General features: G+C 37.0%; 2 protein-coding genes and 1 long non-coding RNA gene across 3 annotated transcripts in view; 2 read left to right on the top strand and 1 right to left on the bottom strand.

Annotated features, from left to right (window-relative positions):
- Positions 1-23,735, top strand: part of LOC141358817 (uncharacterized) — a 32,016-nt gene extending 8,281 nt beyond the window's left edge. The window contains exon 4 of the long non-coding RNA XR_012365268.1: positions 23,389-23,735. This is a non-coding gene — a long non-coding RNA (uncharacterized lncRNA). The remainder of the gene's footprint in view (positions 1-23,388) is intronic.
- Positions 4,188-6,835, top strand: LOC129418290 (uncharacterized). The gene is made up of 2 exons (XM_055173237.2): positions 4,188-5,446; positions 5,863-6,835. Exons 1-2 carry the CDS (start codon positions 4,698-4,700, stop codon positions 6,638-6,640), a joined length of 1,527 nt encoding a protein of 508 aa, XP_055029212.1. The 5' UTR covers positions 4,188-4,697; the 3' UTR covers positions 6,641-6,835.
- LOC129418135 (uncharacterized) lies at positions 7,535-15,270 on the bottom strand. Its single transcript, XM_055173051.2, has 9 exons — positions 14,735-15,270; positions 13,262-13,474; positions 12,991-13,126; positions 11,327-11,886; positions 10,242-10,561; positions 9,943-10,124; positions 9,690-9,862; positions 8,819-9,033; positions 7,535-8,103 (listed from the first exon to the last, which is right to left on the bottom strand). The coding sequence occupies exons 1-9, from the start codon at positions 15,106-15,108 to the stop codon at positions 7,850-7,852; spliced, it is 2,427 nt and encodes an 808-aa protein (XP_055029026.2). The 5' UTR covers positions 15,109-15,270; the 3' UTR covers positions 7,535-7,849.
- Positions 23,736-24,416: the final 681 nt, after the last annotated feature.

Genomic DNA, 24,416 nt, shown 5'->3' with positions numbered 1-24,416 from the left:
CCTCTGACAGTGTCCCAAAATGGTCGAACCCCAGAGGGTTAATGTCCTAATGATCAGCATACTTATTTGTATGTCCCACAGCTGACATGGAACGTTATTAACCTGTTCGGGAACTTCATTTTTTTTTGCTCTAACCGGTTCAGGAATGTCAGTTTTAGGGTAGAACCGAAAACCAGAAACGTTAAAATACTGCTTCTGTTCAGAACGAACCAATTGGGAAAAAACCTGTTCAAAGCCCTGGTTTGCAGACAAACTGTTCTTCATGTGCAGCCCGTATGTGGGCAACATTAATCATCAATCCCAGCTGCCGTTGCCACTTTTTCATCATCATCGGGCGGCAGTGGCCTAGTGGTTCATGTAGGTTGTCTACAAACCGGAAGGTTGGTGGTTCAATCCCCGGCTCCACTGGACCAAGTGTCGAGGTGTCCTTGAGTTTTGGCCTCCTGACTATATTGTAGTCAGAGACAGCACGTAATTTTAACCCTGTTTTATGGTTAAAGGGGTTTTGGCGCTTTTCCATTGCATAGTACCCTACAGGTAAGGTCGAGTCAGCTCACTTTACTTTGGCGTGGTTAGCTTTTCCGTTGAGTTCAGCAACACTTCAGAGTGGGATGGATTATAGGGGTGTCAAATGTATATAGCACGACATTCGTTGCTCGACTTATCGAGAAATGTTTTCTAAGATGGCTCCTGTCTGTATACGCGTAATGTTTTTATAAAGGATCTTCTTATTAGGGCTGTCACTTTTGAGAAAAATCAAGCACACATATCCCGCGCTTGAGCGTGTTTGTGAAAAGTAATCGTCACTGACAACAAGCACACATACGTAGCCTATGTATGCGCGCGTGCATATGCATTAACCCTGCGCATGCTGTTTGCTTGACCATTTTTAATGATAGAGAACACAAACCATTGATATTTGAGAAATAAAACTTACCGCTGAGTTAAGCAGATCTTACTTCACTCTGTTGTCTATGTGACATGCGACAGTCAGCACGTGATCATTTTAAATCAGTTTACAAGACAAATGCTGTTGTTGTTTAATATAAAGTTTACATCATGGCTTTGAACCTGAATTTTTTCCCAATTGGTTCGTTCCGAACAGAAACAGTAGTTTCTGGTTTTTGGTTCAACCCTAAAGTTGACGTTCCTGAACCGGTTAGGACGGAGGACGAATTCCAAACGGCGCTTCGGGAAGAAGATGCTGCATAAACAGTCGCTCCACATGTTTTTTCAGTGCTTTTTCAGTGCTTTATTCGCCAAATGTATTTTATACATCAAGAGTTCTGATCTTTGAAGGGCGTAGGGATAATCATGTTTGATTGGAGTTGGGCCGGACACTTTCAAATTCATGTGCGTCTGTGTGTACAGAATTTTTTTTATTTTAGCGCCTTTTTGTGGTTAAATTGTTTAAAATCACTTAAGTGTTAACATTTGCAAGCCTTTGAAACACGTGCAAATGATCAACTTTCACCCTATTTAAATTTGCATATTAATCCGCAAATCGCATGCGAGCCGAACTGTGGGTCGTGATCTGTTTCAATATTTTTCCTATTTAAAACTTGACTCTTCTGTAATTACATTGTGTACTAAGACAGACGGAAATTAAAAGTTGCTATTTTATTTGCAGATATGGTTAGACCTATACTCTCATTCTGGCGTAATAATCAGTGACTTTGCTGATGTAACATGGCTGCAGCAGGCGTAGTGATAATACGCACTGCCCGAAAATAGTCCCCTGCCATTGAAGGTAACCAAGGGGACTATTTTCGGCAGTGTGTGGTATCGCTGCGCCTGCTGCGGCCATGTTGCATCAGCAAAGTCCCTGATTATTGTGCCAGTTTGAGAGTATATTTTCTCGGTAAGAATCAAATGTTTAACTATAGGGGAGCTGAAACATTAGCATATTTTCAAAAAAAGTGGAATGTCCCTTTAACACAAGCTTTTTATTCTGCTATAACACTATAAACAATAATATATGTAATTTTATATGCAAACTATAATTCTATCTATCTGGTTCGTGTTGGTATGAGGGGCCGTACAAGCCAAAATTCATTCTGGCACTCTCACACTCATACATTCTCCATTCACATACATACATTCTCCATTTACATACATACATTTCTGCTCTCACACACAAATACATTCTTCTTTTACACACATACATTCTTCTTTTACACACATACATTCTTCTTTCACATACATACATTTCTGGTCTCACACACAAATACATACTCCTTTTACATACATGCATACTCCTTTAACATACAGTCTTGTTCAAAATAATAGCAGTACAATGTGACTAACCAGAATAATCAAGATTTTTAGTATATTTTTTATTGCTACGTGGCAAACAAGTTACCAGTAGGTTCAGTAGATTCTCAGAAAACAAACAAGACCCAGCATTCATGATATGCACGCTCTTAAGGCTGTGCAATTGGGCAATTAGTTGAATTAGTTGAAAGGGGTGTGTTCAAAAAAATAGCAGTGTGGCATTCAATCACTGAGGCCATCAATTTTGTGAAGAAACAGGTGTGAATCAGGTGGCCCCTATTTAAGGATGAAGCCAACACTTGTTGAACATGCATTTGAAAGCTGAGGAAAATGGGTATTTCAAGACACTGTTCAGAAGAACAGCGTACTTTGATTAAAAAGTTGATTGGAGAGGGGAAAACCTATAAAGAGGTGCAAAAAATGATAGGCTGTTCAGCTAAAATAATCTCTAATGCCTTAAAACGGAGAGCAAAACCAGCGAAACGTGGAAGAAAACGGAAGACAACCATCAAAATGGATAGAAGAATAACCAGAATGGCAAAGGCTCAGCCAATGATCACCTCCAGGATGATCAAAGACAGTCTGGAGTTACCTGTAAGTACTGTGACAGTTAGAAGACGTCTGTGTGAAGCTAATCTATTTTCAAGAATCCCCCGCAAAGTCCCTCTGTTAAAAAAAGGCATGTGCAGAAGAGGTTACAATTTGCCAAAGAACACATCAACTGGCCTAAAGAGAAATGGAGGAACATTTTGTGGACTGATGAGAGTAAAATTGTTCTTTTTGGGTCCAAGGGCCACAGGCAGTTTGTGAGACGACCCCCAAACTCTGAATTCAAGCCACAGTACACAGTGAAGACAGTGAAGCATGGAGGTGCAAGCATCATGATATGGGCATGTTTCTCCTACTATGGTGTTGGGCCTATTTATCGCATACCAGGGATCATGGATCAGTTTGCATATGTTAAAATACTTGAAGAGGTCATGTTGCCCTATGCTGAAGAGGACATGCCCTTGAAATGGTTGTTTCAACAAGACAATGACCCAAAACACACTAGTAAACGGGCAAAGTCTTGGTTCCAAACCAACAAAATTAATGTTATGGAGTGGCCAGCCCAATCTCCAGACCTTAATCCAATTGAGAACTTGTGGGGTGATATCAAAAATGCTGTTTCTGAAGCAAAACCAAGAAATGTGAATGAATTGTGGAATGTTGTTAAAGAATCATGGAGTGGAATAACAGCTGAGAGGTGCCACAAGTTGGTTGACTCCATGCCACACAGATGTCAAGCAGTTTTAAAAAACTGTGGTCATACAACTAAATATTAGTTTAGTGATTCACAGGATTGCTAAATCCCAGAAAAAAAAATGTTTGTACAAAATAGTTTTGAGTTTGTACAGTCAAAGGTAGACACTGCTATTTTTTTGAACACACCCCTTTCAACTAATTGCCCAATTGCACAGCCTTAAGAGCGTGCATATCATGAATGCTGGGTCTTGTTTGTTTTCTGAGAATCTACTGAACCTACTGGTAACTTGTTTGCCACGTAGCAATAAAAAATATACTAAAAACCTTGATTATTCTGGTTAGTCACATTGTACTGCTATTATTTTGAACAAGACTGTACATACATTCCCCTTTTAAATACATACATTCTTCTTTCACACACATACATTTCTACTCTCTCACACACGTACATTTTGCTTTCACACACATACATTTCTACTCTCTCTCTCTCTCACACATACATTCTTCTTTCACACACATACATTTCTACTTTCTCTCACACATACATTCTGCTTTCACACACACATACATTCCTACTCTCTCACACACATACATTCTTCTTTCACACACACATACATTTCTACTCTCTCACACACATACATTCTTCTTTCACACACACATACATTACTACTCTCTCACACACATACATTCTTCTTTCACACAAATACATTCCTACTCTCTCACACACATACATTCTTCTTTCACACACATACATTCCTACTCTCTCACACACATACATTCTTCTTTCACACACATACATTTCTACTCTCTCCCACACATACATTCTGCTTTCACACACATACATTCCTACTCTCTCACACACATACATTCTTCTTTCACACACATACATTCCTACTCTCTCACACACATACATTCTGCTTTCACACACATACATTCCTACTCTCTCACACACATACATTCTTCTTTCACACACATACATTCCTACTCTCTCACACACATACATTCTGCTTTCACACACATACATTTCTACTCTCTCTCACACACACACATTTCTCCTTACACATCCTTTCAATTCTTTTTTTTCTAATCCATTACTTCCTCTTTTAGCAGGAAGTCACTCTCAGACCAGGAAATGCATGTGCAAGACTTAAGCAGCTCTTCTTCATTACTTTAGCATAATGCTATTCAAAGTCATTTTTTTTTCTTTTCAAGTACAGTTTTTACTTTTAGGAGTAAGTAGCAATGAACAAGACATCAGACAATTTTTTTACAATGTGCTGGAATGTATGGAACGAATGCAAAGAGAAGCAGATTCTTTTGTGCATGATAGGCTGCATAGAGAGCTTTCTGATCACATTCAAACCTTGTGTGGATTTCTTTCAATCTCAAGATTTGTTGAAGATTCAAGAAATAGAGCAGCAGTAACTACATTGGAGTCCTTATATGGATGTCTTAATTTAGTGCGGACGACTTATGAATCCAGACAAAGAGCTAGGTCTGAGAACAGTTATGTTCTGTTTCCTCCACCTCTCATTACTGGACATCAGGGCAGACCTCGATACAGCATTTCAGGAGAGCAAATTTCTCATTTGGTATCCCTGGGAATGAATTGGCAACGCATTGCAATGTGCTTAGGCATAAGCTCTCGGACTCTGTACAGGCACAGACAGCAGCTGGGTGTTCAGCCACTTGTGTATGCAACACTATCAAATGATAACCTGAACAGAATAGTTGGTGAAATTCTTCAGTCTACAACAAATGCAGGTGAACGATATGTGCATGGGAGTCTGAGGTCACGTGAGCTACGCATTCAAAGATGGCGTGTCAGACAGAGTCTACAAGAACTCGATCCTATTGGACGGTCGTTCAGAAGACGGCGTACAATTCGTAGAAGAATTTACAGTGTTGCAACTTCAAATCAATTATGGTAAGTAAATCCCTTAAAGGGTAAATACTGTAAATGAAGTAGCTCAAATTTAAGAGTAAGTTTATTACAATCCACTTGGACGTAATAGAAGTAGCATACTTAAAGGTGCAGTACACAATTTCTGTTTGTTTTTGTAATTTGAAATGTCAACTGTAAATGCATATTTGAACTGACTTAAGTAAGACATAACTTAAAATATATCAGTGCCATTGTTTTGTCTCAAGAAGCACACCAGTAATGTTTTTGTATAGTATGTTTATAAAAAACTCCTTACATGTCCTAATATACCAAAGGCCTAGTCCTGATTAATCTAAACCCTGTCTGGAAAAAAAAACACCCCATAGTCTTTAAATTATTTATGTTTAACCTTCTTTTAATTTTTACCACAAATCATTTACTGTGGTTTTATTTCTCAGGCACATAGACGGAAACCACAAACTTGTGAGATGGAGGATGGTGTTCCATGGCTGTGTGGATGGTTTCAGTCGTACCATCATCTACCTTGCTTGTTTAGACAACAACAGAGCCTCTAGTGTTTTGTCACTATTCATTGCTGGTGTTCAGAACTTCGGAACACCATCTAGGGTGAGGTGTGATCATGGACTTGAAAACACTGGTGTTGCCCGTTTCATGCTTTACAGGAGAGGTTTAAACAGACAAAGTGTTATTACTGGCAGGTCAGTGCACAATCAAAGAATTGAGAGGTTATGGGCAGAGCTAAATCGAGTAGTATCATTTCAGTTTGTCAATCTTTTCAATTTTATGGAGGAGCATGGAGTGTTAGATTCACTAAACGAGCTTCACTTATTTTGCCTTCATTATATTTATTTGCCACGAATACAAAGAAGTGCTGCTGAATTTCAGAACCAGTGGAATAACCATGGTCTATCAACACAAGGGGGGCAAACTCCTCTTCAGCTTTGGCAAAGGGGCATAGTCAACAATACAGGAATTCATAACCCAAGTATGAATGGCATTTATGACACAGAGCGTGGTTTTGGAATTGATGACAGTGTAACACTCTCAGACTTACATACAAATAATAATGTTGTTGTTCCATCAATTAACATTACCATCAGTGATACAACAATGCTTACACTTCAGCAGAATTTTGATCCATTTGAAGATGATGGAAATCATGGCATATATTTGTTTTGCAACCTTGTGCAATTTCTAGAAGAAAGGCATTTCTAAAATCATTTGTTTATAGTTTCAGTTTTCTCCCATTTAATGGATATTTGCTGTTTATGGGATAAGATCTTTATCAATGTGGTTAAGTGAGCTGAAAGCTCCATGTTAACATTTTACACCCATGTGTCTTTAAATGTTGTTCTTTAAAAAATCTACTTTTGAAAAGTAGTAAAGACTGTGAAACCATTTTATTAAAGTGTTTTTGGTTATGGAGTAAACAAATTGACTAATCTATTTTAAAGTGTACCCATTGCATTGCTAAAAAAATGTTATTGTAAACATTTTTGTAGCTCCAGGTATCCTGTCTTCCTGAAATGCACTGATTTTGTACAAAACCAAGAAAAGAGATTTACGTTGAAGACAATAACTCACGTCATTGTTTACTTTGGGAAAGGAACTTTTGCATATTGATAACATTTGCCAGACTTTCGTAGCAAAACTAAAAATCAGCAGTGTGTTTGTTGGTCCACAAGTCAAAACATAAGCAGACAAGCCCCAAAACAAAAAAATAATGAAATACAAAGCAACAATTTATCAGTGATTTTATTGAAAAAAACCCACTGTACATTCTGAGTGAAGATTACTAGCAACATAATGGCTACAAATACAGTAGGGCTGCATAATAAATCGCATGTGATGGTCATGTGCATCTCATCAATAGAGCCGGTTCCCTGATTAGTAGTAAATCACCATCACCTGCTTTCAGATGGAGTGACATTTACTACACAAAGCCGTAGTTCACTGACAAAGCAGAGCAATTTCGTAGCAAATATGACAAGCTGGGGTTGATATGCCTCAGCTTGTCAGTGAACTACGGCTTTGTGTAGTAAATGTCGCTCCATCTAAAAGCAGGTGATGGTGATTTACTACTAATCAAGGAACCGGCTTTATTGATGAGATGCGCATGACCATCACATGCGATTTATCGTGCAACCCTAAAATACTGTGCCAAAAACATGTAAGTGTCAAGACATTTCAAGATATTTTTTGCCTTCACGGTCTGAAAATCAGAACTGTTCTTTGTTAACATCAAAGTGGTAACATCTTATGAAAACACAACAAAAGTAACGTTAACAAAGTCGAATATCCCCATAACATGACACAAAGACTGTTTCAATGAACTCATTAAGGTACCGACTAGTTTTTTTGTGTGTTTGAACTGTGTGAATGATCTTTGAACATCAGCCTAATACTGAGATGCCTGTCAGCAAATTAGGCTATTCCAAAACCATGGGTATTGCCCAATGCAAAGTCCATGTTTTCTTGAAAGTCTTTGTAGGTTGTGTGCAGCGGTAACTTCAAACAGTTGATGCATGTGTTTGCAACAGGAAGCTTAGAATTGCTTTCTGCATCACGTTCTTGGTGAAGAAATTCAATTGATGGTTGTGGAGAGAAGCCAATTGGTGGAACAGTATTGGCTCCAGTGGCAAAAGCAAGAACTGTTTCCAGCTTCTGTGCTCCTTGATCTAGAGAGAAAAAGCAACACATCAGAAATCAGAAAACTGCAGGCTTCACTAGTCCTAACGGATATACAAATGACAAGATGCAGTTCATTATCTGTTTCAAGGGAGAAAACGTTTCTGTGTATGCCATACTTCTCAACATTGGAATAAAAAAAAAATAAGGGAAATTTCCAAACCCCAAAACAACTCATATCTCAAGGCTGTTTCACCACTAGGCAAGACAATAGATGGGGATACCTTTTCTAATTTGTTATGTGGGTCTTTGCATCTGCAAGGGACTTGTTATAGGCTACACATAGGTCGCAGATGTTGCATTCCTTAACACCTTCTGAGGAGTGTATTTGTAAGCTTGGCTAGTATACTTGATTTAACCTGAGAGTAAAGCACGAACAAGTGTTTTCCAGGGCGCAAAGTTACAAAAATGCCGTGCACATGTCCAAATGTGCGAGATTGTGTATACGGGGAGTGGGCTCCCCACCCTCCGGATGCCGTTCTTCATCGAAGTTTATCCACTATTCTTCTTGTTTTATTGGTGGTTGTTTGAGTGAAATGTTACAGCTAAGTCTTTATAGTGTCATCTGCTTTAACATAGGCGAATGTACCAAACATATCAAATACACCCAGAGGATTTTTATAGCGATTTTAAAAAACAAGGGAGAATCCCAGGAAGTAGGAGAGTTGACAGGTGTTGTGTATGCGAGAAATGTTTAAAACGTACCTTCCGCATCTGCAAGGTAGTCTCTCCAGAAAGGAACAACAACTTCTTCAGTACGCCTTCTATTGCTGCCAACTGGAGATAGACGAATAGTAAAGAGGCTATCAACCAGATCAGCTGTGAGGGTTGTAGGAGACCAGCATAGAAGGGTGCGAAAACTTTCCGGATGAGTTTGTATTTTGTCCAGCACACCAAGGGTTCTCAGTCCATCACGAAATCTAAGTAAAAAAGACAGTTAAACTGTTTTAATTGGTGACTTAAGTTTTGACAAAAACCTTTGTTTTATGTCTTCATGTGGAATATATTAATTATAACTATAAACCATGTAACCCTATTATAACTTAACTCTTTCCCCACCAGCATTTTAAAAGAAAGTTGCCAGCCAGCGGCAGTGTTTTTTATGATTTTCACAATGGTTTAATGTCTTCCCGAATTTTTTTATACTTCGAATACATAAACATACAAAATATCACATTGATTATCAGTCCATCTGCTTTAAAAAAAAAAACATTTCACCTTATCTTCATTTGTTCTCTTTTATCACCTTTAAAATATTGGCAGGTTTCTTCAAAAATACAAATTTTTTAAATTTTTATAAAGGACTTTTAGTAGAGATCAGATTTAGAATAAAAATCAAAACACACACAGAGTATTTACTGTTATCTGGGTAAGTGGATGCTTCAGTGTTTTATAAGTTGGGTAAGAGCACCACATAGTGGATAACAGCAGAAATATGGATTGCCATAAAAACTTTGTGTGGAGGGTACGCACAGTCTAGCACAATAAACACTAACAGATATAGTCCACAGAAAACACAGAACACAGTCTGCATAGATTTCAGTTTCTTATAGTAGAAGCAAAAAACTGAGAATACCTCTCAAAAGGACCACGCACTCTGTGTATCACTTGGAACATCAGGATGTCATCTACCAGTTGATTCTTGTCTTCCAATCTCCTCAGCGGCCTCAGGCAGCCAGCAGTTGACAAATACTCCTCAAGTGGCTCAGTTGATGCTATCAGCTCTTCAAATAATTTACACTCAGTGACCTACCAATAGATGTAATAAATAATAAAACTGAAGTGCCATAATTAACACATAAAACAACAACATAAAACTTAAAAATTACCCTTTTAATTTTTTCGCGGAGGTCTGTGTCCGCAATATCCTCTAAAACTGGCTTAGCCAATTCTGGGCCATCAACAAGGGAAGAGAAGAGAGTTGGAGACAGAAAGCCTGCAGGAGGACCACCATGTACAAGGCTAACTGCTATGGCCCTGCCTGCAATGAAGTACCTGTCCTCTCTCATGGCTATAGAGAAAATGAAAAAGTGTATGTGTAACAATGCATACCAGTACCATCTTATAAAATACAGCAATTTGGAATGTAATAAATAATCAATTCTATGAGATTACAATCAATAAATACCATTACTGTCAAAGGCCAAGTTCATTTTATCTTCATCTCCCTCAAACATTGGAGATAGTAGCAATGCCTCCATTAGAAGTCTTAGAAATTCTCTTCTTGGTCCACCCAAGTCGACAGCCTCCTCAGCTACGCCCATATCATCCGAAAACCTGACAGAAATAGTGTGACAAGGATCGTATGTTCCTCTTTTAAAACCTCTGATGGCTCCATCTAGGACTGTGGATCGGTTTATGTTAAACTTGCACTTCTTCTGATGGTTTATTTGTGTTGCAAGATCTTGCAAAATATCTTTCGCTGGCACTGGACAACATGTGGTCTTTCTAAAACAAACAAGATAAATATAAATTACAATAACTACTACTTTAAAGATAGGGGTATTATGGTATTTGTTCAACAACAATTCTGAACATTAAGCGGCAATATAAGCATCATATGCATAAAAATGAGCAGGTAAAGGGCGATTTATAGTCGTGCGTAGGTTCTACGCCGTAGCTATGGCGTAGGCTATCCGTAGCCTGTGCGTAGCCTGAAGTGCACCTCGCAAAATTTTTAACAACGCGTCAGTTCTATTCGGACTGCAAGCGCTGTGATTGGTCCACCAGAACCCCTCCCGTCAGGTAAAAAAACTGTGTCATAGGTATTTCAGTTTGCGACGGTGAAAACAAAGAGAATGGCCAAGTTGAGGAGTGATTGAACTCAAACTGCAACAAAAGTCGCTGTTTATTTACATCCATCATAGCTGGTCTTCTCAAATTATACACAACAAGTTGCTGTTTCTTCTTCGTTTGTGGCTTAACTTGCAAAGCTTCTTCTTTGGCGTTCACGCTGCTATTGTGGTTACTCACGTGGTTACTGCCTACCAGCGGCCTGCGCGCGTGTTTGCACGTCGACGTGGACGCCGACGCAAAAGTATAAATGAAAACCGATGCGGAACCTACGCCGTCGCGGCTACGCCATAGGACCTACGCACGACTATAACGAGCCCTTAAGGCAAGCCTTAAAAACATTCAATACAGAGATGTAAAATCAAAATTAGAAAACTGTATTAACAACAAAATACATAAAACATTTACATTTGTACTAACCTTTCACTCTGCAGGCTTGCTAGTATGGCCTGATTCAATTCCTCATCATCAGAAGACATGTCAGACAGTGCGGACATTACTGAAAGATAGTTATCATAGTTTCCTGGCTGATGGGGTGTTGGTGTAAATGGTAATGCAGAACTACTGCTCTGGTTAGGTGAGCTTGAGAAATTTGGGCCAGTAAGATCCACCAAAGGTTGATTAACTGAAACAGTTTCTCTAAATGATGAAGTAGAAGGCTGACTGGTGGAGGGGCAGATTTCCAGCGAGCACACTGGCAGTTGATTGGACAAGCTGCTTGCTGAATTGCTGCTATGGTTGGGTGGGATACTTCTTTGATTGGTCAAGGCAGGAGTTTGAGAGAATAATGCTCCAGACACATGTGACAAAGCAAAAGGTTGAACTTCCAGAGTGCAGTTTGGTGGTGAGCCAGAAGCGGCAGCCATCGGACTGGTGAAACTGTCAGAGGGTCTATGTTGTGTTAAAGATGAGGAACGCAGCTGCCTCTCTGAACCAGCGTTTTCCTCATAGTTGCTGTCTTCACTGTCTGTAATATCATCCTTAAAAATACATTTAAAAAATTAATATCTACATTTTAAGAGTGAACTGAACAGTATCTGGAACCACTAGGATTTCATTTACTTTTGATGTCCCATTCTAAGGGAGATCCTCTACTGTCCCAGCCTCCTTAGAGCTTGTGATTTTAATTGTTAATAGTATAGATAATAAACAGCTTTTGTGGACCAAACGTAAGGACTTCCACATAGAATGTATTAGAGTTATTTTAGAATAGTTTATTTTTGATAATAAGCAAATTAAATGAAAAATAAAATTACATTTGTTTAGATATCATATCTAACGTGTATCAACTACTATGACAAACAAGCAGAGACTAAAATTTAACTTTGGTTCCAGTTGAGTAAATTGCAGCAATGTGTATGCGTCCAATAAAAATATATAAAAATTACTTAAAGGTGCAGTGTGTAAATTTTAGTGGCATCTAGTGGTGAGGTTGCAAATTGCAACCAACAACTCAGTTTGCAACTCACCCTTCGCTTTTGAAATGCATAGAGAAGCTACAGGACAAACCACAGGACAAACATATCACCGTTGAAGATAACTTAGTAAAATAGTTTGCCTGTTAAGAGCTTCGTAAAAAACATGGCGGCACAAAATGGCGACTTCCATGTAAGGGGACCCTCTGTGTATGTAGATAAAACGTCTCATTCTAAGGTAATAAAAACATAACGGTTCATTAGGAAGTGTCTTTATACACCCCTGATAATATAGTTTTGTATATTATTTTGCATTTCTGTCAAGATATCCTTCTAAAAATTACACACTGCACCTTTAAAGGCTGTGTTAATATAATCTGTAGAGAGGTGATTGTTTTTAATTAAATAGGAAGTGAGAGCATTTTCTTTAGTTGTTTATATGCTTTTCTTTTGGTCAGGGCAAGTAATTTGGTCCTCCCTTAGTTATTGTTTTGTTTTTTTGGCTTTATCCCCTCTTAAAGTTATTACTTCCTCTCTTTTGTTGTTGCTAAAACCTCAAAAAAAAAAAAAATGTTTTGGTTTCTGATTAGGACAGGAGTGAGGATCTCCAACATTTTTTAACAGTTATTACAATACCCTGCATCTCAATTCAAATGTGATTTAACTTACCAAAATTGCCTTTGATGGTCTAATGTACAGGGCTTTTGATTTATATATTTTATGTATAAGACTTGCATCCAGCTCCTGTCCAGCACGCAGTTTGGGTGAAATCAATTTATGGCCACAAGCCATCAGAAACTCTATGCTGAAAAACAGTGGTTAAAAATTGTATGCACTTTCACAGCAGGAAATGGCATACTATTTTAATTCTTTTATGTAATAATAATTTAGAATAGAATCATATCACAGTGTCACAATAAAGTAAAGTACATGTGCTTACCTCACATCAGCAGAGAGCTTTTCTCCAAAGGCATCCCTTATTTGTTCAATGACAGTCTTGTGGTCCCAAGATTTCTGAAATTCAAATCCATTCAATATATGTCCTTGTTCATGTAACTGTTGCTTTTCACGATGCTTGACAACAACACTGTTTGATGGTGTTGGAAGAAGGATGACATCTTTGTTGAAAGTGTCATGAAAATGTGTTTTGGGCCTAAAAACAAAGCAGAAATTATATTTGATATTTATTCATCCGTAATAGCAATCTATACTCATTAACAAACAGTATTGTAAATACAATGTTAATACAAAATATTTTTTTTCTGAAGAATACACAATAAACAACTTTTATTTAAGAAAGGTTTTTTCAATTATTCAGCCGTTACAGGGGGGAAATTAATCTCCGGATAGCCTAGGCCAGGGCTATTCAAATCTTACCCTGGAGGGCCGGAGCACTGCATAGTTTAGCTCCAACATTTGGATATAAAGTGTTTCAATACTGTAATATATAGTGTAAAAACGTCTGAGTGCTGCGCTCTTCAGGTTGAACGGTGGCTACTGTAGTTGAATTTTCTTATTGGATGTTGGGTCCAAAAAGTAACTCGTGACGTAAGCAGGTTCAAGCTCACCACGCCCTTGTTACGATCTCACCGTACAAGCTTAGTTCGTCCCCTCTATCTCCGTTGGGATCTGCCCACTTTTCTTGCATTTTTCAAATATAATTTGCCAGTGGGTGGAGTTAGGTTCTGACCAGGGGTTTAGTTACGCTTTAAGCAAGTTATGGTCATTTAATGTACCATTAAAACTCAATGCTACGAGTGAGCGAGCGTCATGTGGTAAGATGGCCGCCAAAATGCGGACGTTCCACTCAATTGGCCAGCAGCGCGGGCGACACATCTAGCCTTTATAGATATCTGGAGACAGCCCTTAAAATGGCCGACTCCCTTATCAGTGCCCTGACTACTGAACAAGGGAGCTTGAGACACGCAAAGATTTCATCGAGAAGCTATGCAAAATCGCGTTCATAATCGTGAACAAATCGCCTCCAATAATGTATGCGATTTTGCCAAGCTTCGCGGTAAAATACGGCTCTGTGTAGTGAATATTACAATACTAATTTTAATGAAACACCAATGTTGAAAAAAATTACATTCATTACAGTTAATTGATTAAAGTCATTTATTTTTTATTTTTCTGAAAATGTTCCAGCGCGAATTCAGACGAATTTCCCAGAACGCACCACAATTGTTAATATTCAAAAATAAGACTTTGCAGCCTACAAACTGGGCACATTTAACGTTAGGTTAAGTTACCTCCGAAGGATGCAGCCTTCCGTTTGAGACACGAGTTTGTGTGCATACAGTGGAACCTTCCGCGTAACTTAATGTTACTGTTTAAACAGTTTTGATTTGCAAACTTCGGTTTAACTTTATCATACTTTATCATGCTAGTTGCAAATGTACGTTGTTCTTACCTTTTCCTTGGCCGGGATCTCCAGTTGCCAAAGTGTTTCTGAGTTTGATATCGCAAAGATTGCCGCAATCCTCCACTTTGGTCTTGAGTAACGTTAGCAGCTTGCCCTGCCGAAGCGACTTGTGAGTTGCTGCTGCCAGGCCTGAAAAGTGACATCATCTCACTTTCCACCGTCCTGCACGTAGTATTACGTGTGGATGAGCCTGTCCTTGGTCGCTCAAGGGACGACGCCAAAGATGTAACCGTTTCAGGAGATGATAAAATATTTCTTAAAACCCCAATAGCTTGCTGAAGGGCTCCTGTGGCCGCCTCATCTACCTCAGCCATGTTGTTGATGAGGACCCCACCGCGTGTTGCGTGACCCTGATCGCGCATGACCTGCCTTCCGTTTCCACTATACGCCTTCCGTTTCAACTATACTCTCTCTCTCACACACATACATTCTTCTTTTACATACACATATTTTCGTCACACACACACACACACACACACACACACACACACACACACACACACACACACACACACACACACACACACACACACACACACACACACACAAGCACGCACGCACGTACATAATATAGGGTGACAGCAAATAGTCAGAGAATCCTGGTTTAATCTTAAAGTCAAATCAGTCAAGTCAGATGTGTTATGAAAAAATTAGGATAATTCAATAATGACAAATTTCACATAGCTTTCATCAAGTAAATTAATAGACCTTTTGCGTGTTTGCAAACAGAGATTACGTTTTTTGTGGGCGGAGCCCAACTGGTGGCAGAAAGTGAATTTCAATAGCTGTGTGAAGTGTTTTAGCATTAAACTGTGATTTTTAAGGATCCGGTGTTCTGTAGAAGTCTGTTTCCTCTATATTTCTCTTAAGTGTAATGTTTCACCAAGTTACGTTTATTTTTTAAATAAATTAAAAGTTTAAATGGCTTGGCTACTAATTGTGTGCATGAAATGTATATGTATTGTTCTTTATTGGTAAATCAATTATTTTTACAGTATGAATCGCTGAAGTACTTATATGAGCAATAATATCATGTATTCTGTATAATATCATTTATTAAATATTTCATCATTTCCTGTTTTCAATTTCTTCTTATTTTTAGCCTACGTGTTTGATCTAAAACTATTATGTTTACATACAAATTAATTTGTAAAGGCCTGTTTATATATTATTAACACTTTACATCGTGTGTGTGTGTGCTATGTTTATATATTTATTAGTAAACATCATAATTTAGAACAAACAGGAAGAAGACATAGGCTAAGATAAGGTAAAAAGAAGTAATAGAAAACGAAAAAAATACGAAAACTTTAATAAATGGTAATATTATTGATATTATGAACTAATTTAAATCTTTTATCTTTCTAAATATATTATAAACGTAACGTGATGAAAACGCTATAAGAAACACATAGAGGGATCAGACTTCGACAGACAGAACACCGGATATCTTCTCTAATTATTTTCTATTCAAATTATTCAAAGATTTTCAGATGATTTCATCACTCCAGTCTGTCCGGTTGAGGGCTTTTATTGAAACCATAAACACTTACGTTTATCTTCAAATGGTGTCTTCGATGACGGTATACTATAAAAATAAAGGTCATCTATTTTGGAATTCCTATTCTGACACTCAACAGCACAACAAGACATTTTCTAGTGAGTTATATTGTTCGTTTCACTCGTGTCTCATTAATTTCCACTGTTTTTTTATTTATTAATATGATTCAAAAATAGAACATACAGCAATAATTATCTGTACATCAATACAGTCTATGAATAATTCACAAATAAGCCAGGGAGGTTAAGGGTTATAGAAAAATAAAAAATAAAATAAAAACAGAAAAAATTAAATAAATATCTTGTAAAGCTTACAGAGGTTATATGATCTAACAGCTTTTTTGTTTTTACATTCAGAAATTGATAGAACATAGTGCCTAATATAAGCAGCAAGCTCCAGAAAGCTTGGTTTCTTTTTTAGGAATTTTGACTTGTGCAAATAAAATTTGGTTAAAATAATAAGCAAATTTATCACAAAAAACTCTGAACATAAATTATTATCAAATTCAGTGAAACCAAACAAAACATTTTCCCACCGCAAAGCAAATTGAGGGTAAATATGGACAACAATAAATTGAGCAAGTTTGCCCCAAAGTTTCTTGGCATGCGGGCAAGACCAAAATAAATGCACCAATGTTTCATTTTGCTCTTCACAGAAAGTACAGCTGATATCCAAGTCTTTTTTCATTTTTTTCAGGTAATAGTTAGTGGGGTAAAACCTATTAAGCATTTTGAATGATATCTCTTTGACTTTGTTGGTAATTCATTTCCACTGTTTTTCTGCCGCCACATGCGCGTGTGTGACGTCGACTCGCAAAAGGTCTATAAATTTAAGGTTAATTTTTTAACCTTATCCCCATGTGGGATTTAGAACGTGACATTACTGCCAGATTCAAACGTCTTTCGCGTTGGTTGGCGCTGAGCCAGACCGACGAGCTCAGCGCTGTCATATATCAACACCATGCAGTGTTTTCAACCTCATGTTTATTTTAGATTTCAGACATTTAAATACACATAAGCACAGGTAAAACAATAGCCTACATTTAGTTTGTAAAATACACACTGCTTTCTGTGGAAGCAGCAATAGAAATCTATTTAAGATAAATTTTATATATAAGATTTTATATTTTGCAAATATTAAACAAATATTATTTTCAAATAATAATAATTTGCCGACGTGGTTTATTCATATCAGACTAAAGCGCAGAAGCGCATCTGTTAATCAGCTATTAAATAACAGAGCTAGGTCACAGACAATCGTGCTCTTAAACAGGAAATAATATATGGAATAATTTGTGCATCTTTTAATAAATGTAAGAATACATTTCCTTTAAATATATTTTTCTTCATATAAAGTTTGAATAATGTTTTTTCAAATTTTTTTGCTTAGAGACTTGAAGTAATATTGCTGTTTTTCCAGTAATAATAATACAATTTACATGTCAATCCTGCTGCCTTGTCTGTTTATTAATTTCATTATGCTGTTATGTTAAGTTATGTGGATATTTATTGCCAAATGTGACGTTAATTGCCGTTAAATATCAAATCATATGCGGAATAATGCGTGCATCTTTGAATAACTGCAGTTCCTTTGAAAATAATTTTTGTCAAAGTTTTGAGAAATATTAATGTTGTGCGGATATTTATTGCCATATTTCCGTTACTCTATAAGATGGAAATCACATAGTAAGAAATATATAATATGGTATACTGCAAAGTTACCTTGCTAATTTTTATTTATGATATATGAGCTAAATAAACCTTTGCATCTGCTGATTTGATGCATTCATGTCCTGACCACCAGGCTAGAGATTTTAAACATCCTTGATCCACACTTACTAGTCTATCAAATAATATGTTATGATCTATTATCATTACGCTGTTTAAATTTTGCTAGTGAGTTTCAGTTTACTTGTGCAGTTGCATATGTAGTGTTTTATGGAGTGCTGCATTTAAAAATCTGCCGTTTCAAAGCGAGATCTCAGTGTGCATTATTCATTGGTATAAAGTTAAGCCCCCTTAACAATTTCACATGCTCCCTTAGTCAAACCCGCAACTTCTTGTCCAAGGCATGCCTTCACTTGAAGGAATAATTTACATCAGGGCTTCCCAATAAGTGCGTCGCACATGGGAACCAGTTGGGTCATGCAAGTCACCTGGCTTGGAAGTGCATTACACTTATAAAAACAAACTCTTGTTAATTAGTTCACGTATATTGTTCTTTAAAACTGGATGCGCAAGCAGCGCGTTTCCAGTGCGGATAAAGCTTTTCTGGAGCCTGTCTGTCTACCTCAAATATAACATATAAAATATAGCCTAAATTATATAATATCTAAATATATTATGATTGCTTTAGATTTTAGCTTTGATTGGTTTTGTGGTGTGGAACATTTGTTGACATTTGAGACTAGGCGGTGATCAGGTGGAGCAGTTTCTTTTGAGTGTTTGTGGGGAGGGGCATGCAGTTGCCTCAAAGTTGTGGAGCATTGAAAAGGCTTCGGCAAAGTCGAATTAACATCAATCATAATTAGGAAAAACAACAATTATGATTTTAAAAAATCGGGTATTGCAATTACTATGACAAGACAAACAAAAATACTACAACAAAATTAATGTATTGTCCCTTTTTATTTTTCATTTTTCAATTTAAAAACTTAGGTTGAACAGATTATACTCCCAGACTGATAAAGTTTTCAGGGCTGCGTTCCCCGAAACCTTCTTAGCTCTACGTCGTTCTTAAGTTGTACCTTAAGCTGTACCTTATCGTTAATACGTGTTTCCCGAAACGTTCTTAGTTACGTATCACTTCTGTAAGTCATTCGTTCGGAAGGTTGGTCTGGAGCACTCTTAGCTCTACCCGTTCTCACTTGACTCCGCTATGGGGCCATGACTGTGATAAAGGCTTGTGTATATTGCCGTATATATATATCTGTAAAAAAAAAAGTTGAAGTACAATCCGTGTTAAATTAGGCATTTCTTTATTTAAAGAATAAAACATTCACATAATTAGACATTATTACACTGATGGTTGTTAGATTTTAAATATTTTTTCCAAAGGAACATCAGCTTCGAACTATTAATACAGGCTAAAGAAACTATTAAAAAAACATTCTGGGTGGAGGAGTTGGTGAAACTATGGCAGGCAGCTATACAGAGAATCTTACTATTTCATTAGTGCATTTCAAATCCGTTAAATCTTTAGTTTACCGGCTATTTTAGCTGCAATAAAACAAATCAAGTAAAATCGCATGCCACGGGAGCACATTCATCACAAAATCATAATTGTTGATTTTCCTGAATATTATTATTATTGTTAAGTCGACTTTGCATCGAAGTTTTTAATGTTTTTTAACTTTGAGGCAGCTGCATGCCATAATCTTTAAAAACACTCAAAAGAAACTGCTCCACTTGATTATTGCTTGTATAGGGTCGGCAAATTTCCACATTGAAGCTAGTCAGGGCTAAAATCTAAAACAATCATAATATATATTTAAATATCATATAATATATATTTTTATGTTATATTTAAGGTAAACAGACAGGCGCGGCTCCAGAAATGCGTCCATTGGGCGTTATCCGCATTGTAAACCGCTTGCGCATCCAGTGTCCAAGCAAATAAACGCGTGAACTAATGAACAACAATTTGTTTTTGTATATTTTGAGTGTAGTGCCAGGCCAGGTGACTTGCACGACCCACCTTATTTCCCTGTGCAATGCATTTATTGGGAACCCCTAATATAAATTATCCTTTAAAGTGAAGGAATAATGGATGCATTGTAGCAGTTTATGCATTATACTTTTGGACATGAAGTTGCGAGTTTTGCATGGGTTTGATATAAAATAAAATATACAAGGTTTATATTTAGTTGTTTGCAATTTGAAATATTTTTACCAGATATTCCTAATAAATGTAACTTGAACTATTTTTTATTTAATAAATAACACCGCTCTTTCATAACGCAGCGAAGTACCTATTACATAAAGTGAACAATTGATTGTTGAGCAATCGATATCAGCCTATTCAGCACCAACGCCATGGACAGCACCTGGTAACGTCGTACGTAAGAAAGTATACCTTAAGAAACCCGCTAAGGTACAGTTCGGGAAACACGCCTAGAAAAGGTAATCCTGTAGTTAAGGTTTAACTTAAGAGTCTTCGTAGTGCGCTAAGAGACAACGTTATCGGGAAACGCAGCCCTGTACCTTAGCGGGTTTCTTAAGGGATTCCTTCTTACATAAGACGTTACCAGGTGCTGTCCATGGCGATGGTGCTGAATAGGTTGATATCGATTGCTCGACAATCAATTATTCACTTTATGTAATAGGTTTTGCTGCTTTATGAGATAGCGGTGATCTTTATTAAAGAAACATTTCTGAAATAGTTCAAGTTAAATTTATGAGGAATGTCTTGTAAAAATATTTCAAATTGCAAACAACTAAATTCAACCTTGTATATTTTATTTTATATCAAACCCGTGAAACCCGCAACTTCATTTCCAAACATATCATGCATAAACTGCTCCATTGCATCCACTATACCTTCACTTTAAAGGATAATTTATATTAGGGGTTCCAAATAACTGCGTTGCACCGGGTAATAAGGTGGGTCGAGCAAGTCACCTGGCTTGGCTGTGCATTTCACTTAAAATATATGAAAACAAGCTGTTGTTGTTCATTAGTTCACGCGTATGTATGTGCAAGCCGCGCGTTTACAATGCGGATAAAGCTTAATGGACGCATTTCTGAAGCTGCGCACAGAAATAAAAAATATATTATGATTGCTTTAGATTTTAGCTTTGATTAGTTTTTATGTGGAAAATTTGTTGACCTTAAAACTATACAAGCAGTAATCAAGTGGAGCAGGGTAATTTAAATGCATTTGCCTCAAAGTTATAAAACATAAAAAAATCATAATAAAAAAAATCAACAATTATGATTTTGTGATGAATGTGCGCCCGTGGCATGCGATTTTTACCTGATTTATTAATTTGCAGCTAAAATTCTAGCCAGTAGACTAAAGATTTAACGGATATGAAATGCACAAATAAAATAATGAGATTCGCTATATAGCTGCCATAGTTTAGATAAAAAAATCTAACAACCATCAGTGTAATGATCTAGCGGAGTCAAGTGGGATAAGGTACAGCTAAGAGTGCTCCAGACCAACCTTCCGAACAAATGACTAACAAAAGTGATAAGTAACTAAGAACGTTTCGGAAAACACGTATTAACAATAAGGTACAGCTTAAGGTACAACTTAAGAACGACGTAGAGCTAAGAAGGTTTCGGGGAACGCAGCCCTGGTTAGAATATGTAAATCCGTAGTCAAGGACACTCTTAAATAAAGGTTTTTTTACTAAGGTTGGGAGGAGCATGGTCATGTGATTCAACCAATCAGCGTGAAGAGGTGCTTATAAATAGCCATCCCTCACCTCTCTCCATGACCGATTTTTGCAGTATCCTCTCCACACCATCACATCACTCTCAGATAGTTCATTTATCTCAGTTAAAGAGAAGGGAGAATGTAAGTGTGTGAGAGTAAAAAAATATATGTTTGTGAAAAGAGAATGTAAGTGTATGAGAGTAAAAAAATACATGTATGTGAAAGGAGAATGTATGTATGTGAGAGTTAAAAAGTACATGTATATAAAAAGGAGGATATATGTGTGTGATAGCAGACATGTGTGTGCGTGTGTTTGGCGCACGGGCGCGCGTGTGTGGAAAAGTATGTAAGTGTGTAAGAGTAGAAATGTATGTGTGTGAGAGCAGACATGTATGTGTGCGAGAAAGTAGAAATGTGTGTATGTTAAAGGAGAATGTATGTCTGTATGTAAAAGGAAAATGCATGTATGTAAAAGGAGAATGTATTTGTGTGTGAGAACAGAAATGTATGTATGTGAAAGGAGAATGTATGTGTGTGGGACTAGAAATGTATGTATGTGGAAGGAGAATGTATGTGTGTGAGACCAGAAATGTATGTATGTGAAAGGAGAATGTATGTATGTAAAAGAAGAATGTATGGGTGCGAGACCAGAAATGTATGTATGTGAAATGAGAATGTATGTATGTAAAAGGAGAATGTATGTGTGTGAGAGTGCCAGAATGAATTTTGGCTTGTACGGCCCCTCATATGTTGGTCCAATTTAATTCAGAGCACTTGTTTGGTTTGGTGTTTTCATTTTCATTGTAAGCCTTTAAAAAGTAATTATTCTAGATGCAATTTTGTAATATTTACGGCTTAAATTCTCTTATGTATTTTTTAAATATTTAAAATCATTCCGCAGAATTATCCAAAAAATTTCCACAGGAAAAGCAAAAAAAGTCTGCAGAAGCCGGAGCCACATCTTCCCTCTCTTGCGCACAGTTGCCGTCGGTCTCATTCTCAGCTTCCTCCCTATTACGAGGTGTTAGACTGTAAAAAATGCGCTACACATGGCATTTTTAAAAAAACGGATGGTTTATTTATAGTGGATATTTCACGTCATGTTTGAATGCATATTTGAATATCGAATAAAAAGTGACAGCCCTACTTCTTATTAAACTGTTTGTACACTTACAAAGTTCAACTTGGGGTTAAGTGCCTTGCTCAAGGGCACAACGGTGGTGACCAGGATTCAAACTCACAAATTCTAGGCTAGCATACTAGCCAGGTTCCTTAACTGCTGTGCTACCACCACCCCTTTCGGCTTAGTGCCTGCTTTCGAACCACACCCGTGGAGGTATCTCTGCCAACAAATGGACAATCATTCATGGGGCTGCAGTTAGTGCATTCAAGAATTTTCAATGTATGTGTTCAAATTCACATTCTGCGTAAAAAATAGTTTTGATGAGAGGTGGTGGAGGAGGGTGGTGTTTGGCACTATGACCCTATCTCGCCTGCAAATTTAATTGGTGCAAAACTGGCTGCCATGCTTGCAATAAGTGTGGCCTTACTTGCCTATTCACATACTTTGTCACTTAATTTTACTGACTTGCACTAGAAGAAACTGCAATAAAGTTTTTTTATCTTTGTGATAAGTTTATCCACCAGTGTTTTGTCTGCTTAATACCTAAAACTTTTTCTTGAAAATGTACTTTCTCAGATGCAGTTATGTCAAAGTACTCGTTTTGGCTGGCCAGATTGGAACAGACCTGAATGGGAAGATGGCAGAGCTAAGACTGACAATGTCCAGGAAAAATGTTAACTAAAAATGAGTGTGTTTTTCCCCAGCGAGTGAGTTTGGGAATGTTTTAAATGTGCCTAGAAGTTTGAAAATGTAATACTGAGGGAAAAAAGTGAGCGCTTTGAAAAGGCTTTAATGAGAAAATAAAGTCTGAAGTTAATGTTAAATGAAGTTAAAGTTTTTACTTGAAAAGTTTGTACTTGTTTGTACTTGTCAAGTCTGTGCTGAAAAAATGCAGTAAAGTTTGTATTTGAAAAGACTTGGACTTGGGTGTTCTGTAGAATGAGTACAAATATATGTGTAGGCTGTATAAAAAAACATAGTTGTGCCACGAATATAAGTGAAAGTACATGGTGGCATCATATAAGAAGCATATTTGTATCCCTAATATAAGTGAAAGTACATGGTGGCATCATATAAGAAGCATATTTGTATCCCTAATATAAGTGAAAGTACAGGGGGTCATCATATTGGAAGCATATTTGTATCCCTAATATAAGTGAAAGTATGTACTATGGAAATAAGTACATATATGCATGTATACATATATGTGTCTTACATATATTTCACATGTATGTCCATATATGGGAAAATATATGGCACTTATATGAAAACGGCCATTTTTGCTATATTTTGAAATATATTTTCCATATATGTCCATGTATTTTACATATATGAATTTTGCATATTTAATATATGCAGCAGACATACATGGGCACTGATATTATATATGTAATTTACATATATTGACATATATTACATTTCTGTATGGGTCCTAATGCTTAATCTAATACAAAAATGCGTCTCAATTCATTTTGGTTTCGCTTTCATGCATGACTTAGAAAATAGACTGCAGGACTTGCTTGATGTTAAAAGAGTCATTAAGAGAGATAAAGTTCGGTACCTGATTAATCTTAAAGAGTTATTAAGAGCGACAAGACTCAAAA

This window comes from Misgurnus anguillicaudatus, chromosome 22, assembly GCF_027580225.2.
Source record: "Misgurnus anguillicaudatus chromosome 22, ASM2758022v2, whole genome shotgun sequence".
Taxonomy (NCBI): Eukaryota; Metazoa; Chordata; class Actinopteri; order Cypriniformes; family Cobitidae; genus Misgurnus; species Misgurnus anguillicaudatus.
Note: the sequence above shows the minus strand (reverse complement) of the source record. Positions and strands in the feature narration are given on the sequence as shown.

What these genes read in the sequence shown, in the direction of transcription:
- LOC129418290 (XM_055173237.2), top strand. Translation starts at nt 4,698, where the DNA reads ATGCTATTCAAAGTCATTTTTTTTTCTTTTCAAGTACAGTTTTTACTT. An exon ending in GCAACTTCAAATCAATTATG is followed by an intron (nt 5,447 to 5,862) that starts GTAAGTAAATCC and finishes TTTATTTCTCAG; the next exon opens with GCACATAGACGGAAACCACA.
- LOC129418135 (XM_055173051.2), bottom strand. Translation starts at nt 15,108, where the DNA reads ATGCGCGATCAGGGTCACGCAACACGCGGTGGGGTCCTCATCAACAAC. An exon ending in AGATCCCGGCCAAGGAAAAG is followed by an intron (nt 13,475 to 14,734) that starts GTAAGAACAACG and finishes CTTTGTTTTTAG; the next exon opens with GCCCAAAACACATTTTCATG. An exon ending in CTTGGCCTTTGACAGTAATG is followed by an intron (nt 10,125 to 10,241) that starts GTATTTATTGAT and finishes TTTTCTCTATAG; the next exon opens with CCATGAGAGAGGACAGGTAC.